Genomic DNA, 9,491 nt, shown 5'->3' with positions numbered 1-9,491 from the left:
TTAAAAAGTTATATTTATTCGAGTACATAACTACATCTTAATATAATGGATAATAACTATTCCGCATGATAAATATGTTTTAAGTGGATTTAAGACACCTGCATCGTCACGTTACACTTTTCAAAAAGCGCTATCACATATATTACGAGTAGAATACATAATTTGAGTAGAAAAATAATTCCATGACACAACAGCGGCAACCGAGTGCTGCGTGTGAGAGAAAACTGTGTTTCTAGCTTTAAAAAGAAAACAACAAGTTTTGCTTTTCACTTCGATGGCACTATTACGTACTTTGATAAATTATATAACATTGTACTTTAACAAAATTATCATTTCAATTAAATGGATAGAGTCTGTTATGGAAATAATTTATTAATAATAAAATAAAATATGTAACAAAAATACCTGCTAATTTTAAAGATAATTAAACTATCATATCAAGTTTTTTAATAAAAAAAATCTAAATATAAAATAGTAGGAAATATTTGTGTCTCCTATCAAAAAATATTATTGCGTTTTATTTAAATATGTAGAGCAATTAATATTTTTCGATATACATTATGGTACTACGAATAATAACCACTGTATGATGAATTTGTTACATAACTTTTCAAATATCTATAAACCAGTCTATAACAGACTCTATCATAGAAGCAGATACATTCTGCATAACAAAATGGAGAAAATAGTAATATGTTGTTATAATTCATACGTCGATTATAACAACATATTAAGATAGATAATGTATAACAAAACACAGTTTGCTCTGTACAGCACGAATAACGTTGTTCCCTAGCTGTACTCGGAGTTAAATTGAGCAGGATCTATTACATCTAGATACATTTACACTAAATCAACTTTGTTGGCGGACAATGTGTTTGTTAGAGTAGGCCTCCGATTACACGACTATTTTATACAATTCCATTAATAATGATAATATTACATCAGAAGTCAGTCCTTTAACGTCGTTCAACTGTTCTTATAATACAATAACCCAGTAATAAATTGCAGAAAACTACTCTAGGATTTAATCTCGAAAGCCGCGACGCCGAGGGCGAGGCGCTAACCGAGCGACAGTTCCCTCTGCCGCTCATCGCATCGCCATCAAATACTCAATACAAAAATACTGTACAAGTACAAAAATTATTATTTGAAGGTAATAAATTCTTACCGATAATAATTGTAAGCGGTTAATGCTCTTATATATTATACTCCCGCACTCTCACCAATAATAATACACCATTCACAAATTATATGTACAATGTCTTTTAATTTATATGTTACATAAACACACATCCAAATTTGATCCCAAAAACTGTAGTCTTTATCTCGTTTTATTTTCTAAATTAAATAATGAGATCGAACATAGTCATTCAATATGGAATTTATATCGTGTAAGGACCAAAAAATATTTCGTATTATATTACTTTCATTTTCTTAAATATGAGTACAACAATCGCAGTATTTTATATAATTGAGAAACATCTAATTTGTAATACTTTCATACATAAATAGGTTCATAATATCTTAATTTCTTTTTTTATCAAGGCACTGATCGTTAGCAATCGATAAATGTTTCGTCTCATATAGTTCGCCTTCTCTTACCCTAAAATAATAGCCAATATTAAAATATTTAACTTCCAGTACAAACGATTCGTATGAAAATACACACATGACTCTGCATACAAACACTCTATATTAAAATAGTATTTTTTCAGTATAATATGATACATAACTTTGTAAATAGATTTCCAGGCATTTATATACATCCACCGGAAAATAGCGATCTATACAAAAATATTTTTTTGCGAAAGATAATTTTATAGATAGCAGGTGATCCGTTAGGTGGAGGACGCGTACGCACGTATCGAGATAGGTGGGATGTCATTTTTGGACTTATTCAGACGCCAATTTATAAAGCGAGACAATGAATGGAATGTTTTTGAGGAAATTCGTGGGCAATGTCACTACGAGGATGTGTCCCGCGCTACACCTGCGCCCGAGAGACTCGCGCCAGCGCCGTCTGCTTCAGTGCTTCGACAGGTTCAGTGGCAAATCTGAAATTATGTGACAATTTATCAATCATATGGAAAATAATATGTTTTAACAGTTTATTGTTTTGCAGTTGTAACTGCCATTATGTACAGGTATATATTTAAAACTAGCTTCAATCATCAGCTGATAATGATATTTTTTTTTAATCTTATATATAAAAATGAATCGCAAAATGTGTTGGTAAGCGTATAACTCGAGAACGGCTGAACCGATTTCGATAATTCTTTTTTTATTATATTCCTTGATGTACGAGGATGGTTCTTATGTAGAGAAAACGTAAACATGTACCACGGGCGAAGCCGGGGCGGACCGCTAGTAATAAATAAATGTAATTTATTAATAAAGCATTTGAATGCGATAAAACAATATCATAATCAGCTGATAGTCAATTTTTGTTGTAGTATCAATTTTGATCTTGCAGGAATTGTATTCCCACAACACAAGCTGTGTTGTTGTTTCAATACTTATGTATAGAATATTTATTTTAATTAAAATAAAAACATCCAATAACCATATTTCTTTTTTTAGATTAAAATATTAATATTAAACCCTTTGCAGACGTCCGTTTCATAACGGATAGCGGACCTTGTTTTAACGAATTCACGGTTAGCATGGTTCTTAATGAACGTCTGTAGAATCGCAAAAAAATGTACACTGTACAATGTACATGCCAGTCATCGATCCGGCGAACAAAGTGCGCCGGATGTAGCATCGGTCTCCCTCGCGACGGAAACCGGTCCGACGTAAGAACGAGCGGCCATTCATGACTCATGATAGTTTGTTGGCGCGTATTGATACTGCCGGACGTATTGACGGTTGTTTGGATTCTTCAAAAATGGATAATATTGACATGGATTTGTTAATAAGTTTGGTTGAAAATAGGCCTGTACTGTGGGACAAAACCCAAGTGTGCTATAAAAATAGACTGTCGAGTTTTGCCGCTTGGAGGGAAATTTTTCTTGCGCTAAATGAAGGTTTTGAAACGTTGTCCCAGAAAGAAAAGAACATCTTTGGTAAATATCATTTAACTTTATTTCTATGTATATTACAAGCCCAGATGAAATTTGTATTTAAATAAATGTATATCTGTATATTTATTACGAATTATTGCCTCATTGTATGGTACCGAGACAAAGTGCATGGAATGTAGTATCAGTAGACATCATGTGCAGCGTATCATTATATTATATATATTTAGCTTTACTCTTAGACTACAGGCCCGTGTTGAAAAAATTATGGGTCATTTGACCCACCAGGTGACCTATCTAGAACGATATAAGAGCATAAAATAATAAGATTCAGCACTATGACGTCACTTGTAAGCTGTCCACCTGAGTGCAGATGAGAATTCGAAGGTTCAGGTAGAGATTTTCTCCCCTTGTCTCCATGATTTTTGTACGGCGTTGCGGAATAATTGATTAAAAGTAGTATAGAAATAGTATGACACAGATGCCGTACAAAATCAAATGACCAAATTTACCCCGGCAACTGTCGAAAAATAAAAATAAATTCCGACTTTGTGGTCCACCATTTTTGTACGGCATCTGTGTCATACTATTTCTATACTGCTTTTAAGCCATTATTCCGCAACGCCGTACAAAAATCATGGAGACAAGGGGAGAAAATCTCTACCTGAACTTTCGAATTCTCATCTGCACTCAGCTGGACAGCTTACGAGTGTCGTCATAGTGCTGAATCTTATTATTTTATGCTCTTATATCATTCTATATAGGTCAGGTGGTGGGTCAAATGACCCATAATTTTTTCAACATGGGCCTGTAGTCTATCTATATTAGCAATACAATCTTCTTTTAATATTTTTTATTGAATAAATTTATATCTAATTCGACATAGCAGCGCGCGCGCTCTAATAAAACAATTTTAATTTTTAATTTTGTTTATAGTAGGTAGTTGAAAAACATTAAAGCACTTTCCACCAGAAAAAATTGCATTCGTCTCGATTTTTTTGCCAATGCAAAATACAGCTGATAATTTTTATACCCATTCTAAAATTATAATATGTTTATCACATAATGTCAATACGTTCCTGCAGCTGTAACTATTTTCCTTTTTCAGGTAAAGAGATTATTAAAAAATGGAACAATGCGAGAGACAACTGGATAAAATGTCACAGGAAAGTTAAACAATATGAAACCGGCTCAGGCGCTAAAAATGTACGGAAATATAAGTTCTACGATCAAATGCTCTTTTTGAGTAAAATTGCTACGCATCGAACAACGAAATCAAGTTTTACATCAGAGAAAAGCATCACACACTCTCACACGGAAGAAACTGACTCACAGACCAGCGATGACTCTGACGCACCAGACAACACTACCACTAGGATAAAAACGAGCAAGAGAAAGAGACACAGTAGCGAAGTTGATCGAGAAAATGCCCTTTCTTTAATTAAATCCGTCAAAGATTGTGAGAGTAAAAGTATGTGTTTTTTCAAAGGTATAGCTCCTATTGTAGACAATTATAATGACGATGATTATTTAGAATTTCAATATAAAGTCATTAAAGTTATGAGAAAGTTAACTCGGAGAAATCAAGCGCCTATGCAGCAACACAATTACTATGATAATAATCGAGGCTACCCTACAACACCCGACTTCAGGATACATGATTATCAGCAGATGCAACCCATTCCATCCACATCCGGGATGTCCCAAGAGCTACTGCAGCAAGATGATTGCAAATCTATGATAATTAGTCCTGAATCGTGTTCACAATCACCTGTTCTTGGTTTAAGTCCTTAAATTATTTTTATGGTTTAATAAATTATTTTATTACCTACTAAATTTTGTTTTATTAAGTAGAAGCTGATTGTTTCAGTATCTTAAATTTTTACACATACACATATAATCTATATGTATTACAAAAAAAATAAAAATGAAAAATGAATCCCTATTTCCCCTGGTAACGGCCGAAGCATTACGCGTGAACGACTGGACCGATTATGTGAATTATTTTTTATTGCGTTCGTATATACGAACAAGAATGACCCTATGAAAGAAAAATTTAAGAAATTTTTGCCAAGAAAACATAACGGCTATTTAAACTTAACGCGTTTGATAGTTTGCGCGAAGACAGGACAGCATCTGTCGGGTCAGCTAGTTATTTATAAATTTGATAGGCATTTTGCATAAATTGTAACACACTTTTATGATAAGCTCGCAACTGATCTCTTGGTTCACCTGATAGTAAGAAATTACCACCGCACATGAATGTTTACAGTAGGTACTCGCAAATGTATTTGCCCACTGAGAATTACAATTTTTGCAAATCAAATAAGAATTATAATTAATAAACACCATTTTCATATACATTTTAGTTATGGATTTGTTCTATGTTTGTTAAGTGTTTAAATTTTACCAACATAGAAATTATAATCTGTAATGCTATTTCTATAAATTAATTTTTCTTAAAAATGATCAGAGTAACAATGAAGGGATATCAATAGCGTGGGAGCTCACCTGAAGTGGGTTCGTCCTTAGGCAGGTGGTCGGAGAGCAGCGGGTGCGCGAGCGGCGGCCAGGCGCCGGGCGGCACGCCGGGCGCCATGGCGTAGTGCATCCACAGCGGCGCCGGCGGCCGGTACAGCGCCGGGTACGCGTACCCGTACACGTACTGCGGCGGCCACTCCTCGCGCGCCGGCGAGCCGCGGTAGGGCGCCGGCCGCGCGCCGCCGTAGGGCGACGCGCCGCCCCCGTACGCGCGGTACGGGCCCGCGCCCTGCGGCGGCGTGGGCGAGTCGCGCGCCGCGCCGCGCCCCGGAGAGCCCAGCGCGAGCCCGTACCGGTACCGGTACCCGTCCGGCGACGGGCTCAGGTCGGGCGAGTTTATGCTCGACGGAGATTCGGTCTTCAGCGACGGCGGGTACGAGTGCGGCGACCGCTTCGCCTCGGGCGACCTCCGGGTGGCGGTCTCGTCAGGCATGCTCAGCAACGAATGTATGCTATAGCTGCTGACGTTCTTCGACACGACGGTGTCCTTTTTGGGCGCGGCCCCGTTCTGGGCGCGCGTCATCGTCTCCGCGGGCGGCCGGTGCGGAGTGTGGCTCGGCCCCGGCGAGGGCGGGTAGGACGCGGTGCTCAACGTGGGCACCGTTTTCGCCCGTCTCTTGGTCGCCTGGTCCTCTAGGCTGACCCGCTCCATCTCCCTCAAGATTCGCTTTCGGGGCGAGACTATCATGTGCTCCTGTCGACAGTTCGCGAGCTTCGCGTTCACTAGGACGGGGAGCGACGCCATCTTCTCTCTCAGTTTGTCGATAATTCTAGTCAATTCCTTTCGTTTCGTGGTAGGTTTAGTTTTTTTGTAAACTCTTAACTTATGATACTGATATGGTTTCTTGAGTTTCATATGATAATATTTCTCTCGATCTGAATCCGTCCACCGGTCGTTGTCGGGTTTCGTTTTCGTGTCGATCGGGCCATCGACGACGTCTTCCCCCCTGCAGGACTTGTCGTCCGGGGAGGCGACGTCGCCGTTCCGTTTGGCGTCGCAGAGGCCGTTGGCGACGGGCTTGCGCACCGTGCCGTTGGGGACGGCGTCGAGGTGGCTGGCGTCCGTCGGCCGCCGGCGCTTGACGCGGCTCACGGCGCGGATTTGTGCGGAGTGCAGGGTGGACGGCCTGCAGTAGTACATGGCTAGCTCTTTGGATAGGTTGCGGCGCGGGCTGGGCTGCTTCCAGCAGTGGTCGCGGTGCGAGGTGCAGGGCGAGGAGTGCAGCGAGGAGTTGTCGTCGGACAGCGAGAGCGAGGCGCAGGGCGCGGGCGCGTGCGGGGGCGTGGGCGGCGCGGCGGCCGGCGGCCAGAACGTCTTGCGCGGCACCGACACCCAGCCCGCGCGCTCGCTGCCGCGCACCAACTCCAAAATAAACTTTCCATCTGTGGAAACATAATTCATATACTCAATAAAAACAATTCTTTATTTGTGTCCAAGTAAATAATAAATATGTTACATTTGCATTATAGTGATTTTATGCGCAGAGGAAAATTTAGGGATTATATACCTCTAATTTGCTGATCAAATTAGCAGAATTTATAAAAATAATTTAATAAATAAATAAAAATGGTATTTGCTACTAGTTACAAAATTCTCATCATAACTAATATAGATTTCACACCATAAACCTTTTTTATTATCTATTATTATAAGTTACCATACATAGCTTTGCAGCAATGCAAGTATGCATGTTATAGTATATTATTATAAACCTTATTTTATTCCTTGATTCACTCTATCTATTTAAAAAATTCACATAATAATTGATTATACAAATTTATAAATCTAAACATACATAGGAACAGAAAGTGGGAAGTGACTTGGATTTATACTATGCTGTGATGTTTCAGAACGAATGATAATACCACCGATTGTGTGGTAAAAACAGAAAAACCAAGGCTGGTCCCTAGTAGGTTTAGCAATGTCAGAAAACTATAACTTATGTCAGTTTCATGTATTTCATGTACTTAATTTGATTATTTAGAAGAGGTATATAACTAAAATGTTTTTGATTAGGTATTCAAATTTTAATATCATAACCCTTTGAAACAAACAGGATGTTGGCTTGCTTTATGCACTTGTTAACAATTAAATATTTGTCAGAATGCTGATACACTCAAACATAGATATCTTCTATTTAAACATGATAAGTGTCACTTGCCCTTAATGTTTGTTTATATTTCAATAAGAATGTGCTTACTTGTACATATTCATGCAGTGAGGTGTTCATATCACTGTCTATTCAAATTGGCCAATATCATATTACATAATCTGATTTAAAATCATATAGCATAATAAGTTAATGAATATTTAACTATTGTGTATAATATTATCATGCTAAAAATTATCAAGAATTAATTTATTTCAGTGTGTAGCACAAATCTCATAAATATAAATCTTATATCTAACTGAATCACATTTTGCTAATTAGAAAAAAAGAGGTTTAAGACAGCATTTGTTTTATAAACTTAAATCTTATATGAGGTGGTAATAAGAGTGATTTTGTATAAATATAATAATTCTGTTTGTTCCGCTAGGATGCCTCTGGCTCCTTACAAAACATAACAATAGTACAGAAGCTGTGCAGACAATTGGCAACTGCTCAGTCAAATGTGGCTATGGTTATCAGAGCATGAATGACTTTCTAGCATTTCTAATGCATAATGACACTTTTAAGTTTTGAAAATATACAAAATCTTCAATTTATCACCAATACATACGAAAATTTCTTATATTCCTTCAGTAATTTCATTATTATAAACATACAACTGTTATGTAAAGGAACAGTGTTGTAAAAATATGAATAATTGAACAGCTGTGATTTTAACGAAATGTAATTGAATTCAGGCTTTCTTTGGTATTTAGCACGTATATTCACGTCACAATGACAGCACTAACCTTTGAAAAACTTGAGCCTGCCACCCGACGCTGCGGGAGCTGAATTTTGCACAGGAGGATCGTCATTGACACCTTTACTACTGCTGTTACCATTCACACCATGTCTTCTGTCTACTTCTTCTGTCATTTTGGTACATGTTGTCAGAGTTGTGTTTGTTCCTTCCTGTATATGCATTTCATTTCTGCTCGCCTAATCAAAACACGAGCTATAGTTAAGTCCTAAAATTCTCGCCATGTCGCACCAAACAGTAATTGCAACTCAACACACATCACTCGTTGATTCGCATCAACTTTCAATATTTCCGTCCGAGTCCTCATCCTATTAGGGCCACCTGCGGGAAACTCGCCCGACACTCTCGTAAACACATTACCGACACGGTGACTTCTAAATTTTACAATTATTTCATGAACCTAGTTTCCGATGGCACATAAACAATTTTATCACTTCCTAAATTACTAATAAACAAATTCCCAACGTCGGAATCCCGATTAAGATCGGGCTCACGACACAACTTGATAAAAAGCTGTTCGTTTTTCAGTACATAGTTCATTCACACCCAGCATCCATTTTGATTCGTTCAAAATCCGAATAAAATCGTTCAATTTGGCCACAATAAACTTGAATTCCGATTGCGTTGTTAAGTACGTTCAGTAACTTTGAGTTGTACAGTGTATGAACGCAGTCTATTAAATTAGTAAATTAAAAAATTATATTTATGAACGTTTGATACACAATATTTAGAAAATAAAACTTATAATATAAATTATATTACCAAATCAAGTAAATTTCATTATTATTGCATTAGGAGTCTCATAATTAATTAATGAATTGTGTAATCGGTGTAATACACAGTCCGTTTTTGAGGAAGAGTAAAACAGCTGTTTCTAGTCCATATAATTTGTTCACGTTTAAATTAATAAAAAAAATATTACAAGATAAACAAAATGTTTGAATATCGATACAAAAAATCATATAATTTATAGCAATTTTATTATCGTGCTTGATTTATTATCAAAGGTTAACGTTC

At 37.4% G+C, this 9,491-nt stretch overlaps 2 protein-coding genes across 2 annotated transcripts; one reads left to right on the top strand and one right to left on the bottom strand.

Annotated features, from left to right (window-relative positions):
• On the bottom strand, nt 1-9,086 carry H (transcriptional corepressor hairless). The gene is made up of 3 exons (XM_090112522.1): nt 8,464-9,086; nt 5,535-6,947; nt 1-2,057 (listed from the first exon to the last, which is right to left on the bottom strand). Exons 1-3 carry the CDS (start codon nt 8,636-8,638, stop codon nt 2,029-2,031), a joined length of 1,617 nt encoding a protein of 538 aa, XP_089968648.1. The 5' UTR covers nt 8,639-9,086; the 3' UTR covers nt 1-2,028.
• On the top strand, nt 2,376-5,511 carry LOC149900795 (uncharacterized). The gene is made up of 2 exons (XM_090112527.1): nt 2,376-3,068; nt 4,132-5,511. Exons 1-2 carry the CDS (start codon nt 2,819-2,821, stop codon nt 4,815-4,817), a joined length of 936 nt encoding a protein of 311 aa, XP_089968653.1. The 5' UTR covers nt 2,376-2,818; the 3' UTR covers nt 4,818-5,511.
• Nucleotides 9,087-9,491: the final 405 nt, after the last annotated feature.

The sequence above is a fragment of the Colias eurytheme genome, chromosome 18 (assembly GCF_061535395.1).
Source record: "Colias eurytheme isolate Ceu_HAF_F1 chromosome 18, ilColEury1 Martin Lab GWU primary, whole genome shotgun sequence".
Lineage (NCBI taxonomy): Eukaryota > Metazoa > Arthropoda > Insecta > Lepidoptera > Pieridae > Colias > Colias eurytheme.
The sequence above is the reverse complement of the archived record's forward strand: the minus strand, read 5'-3'. Positions and strand labels throughout refer to the sequence as shown.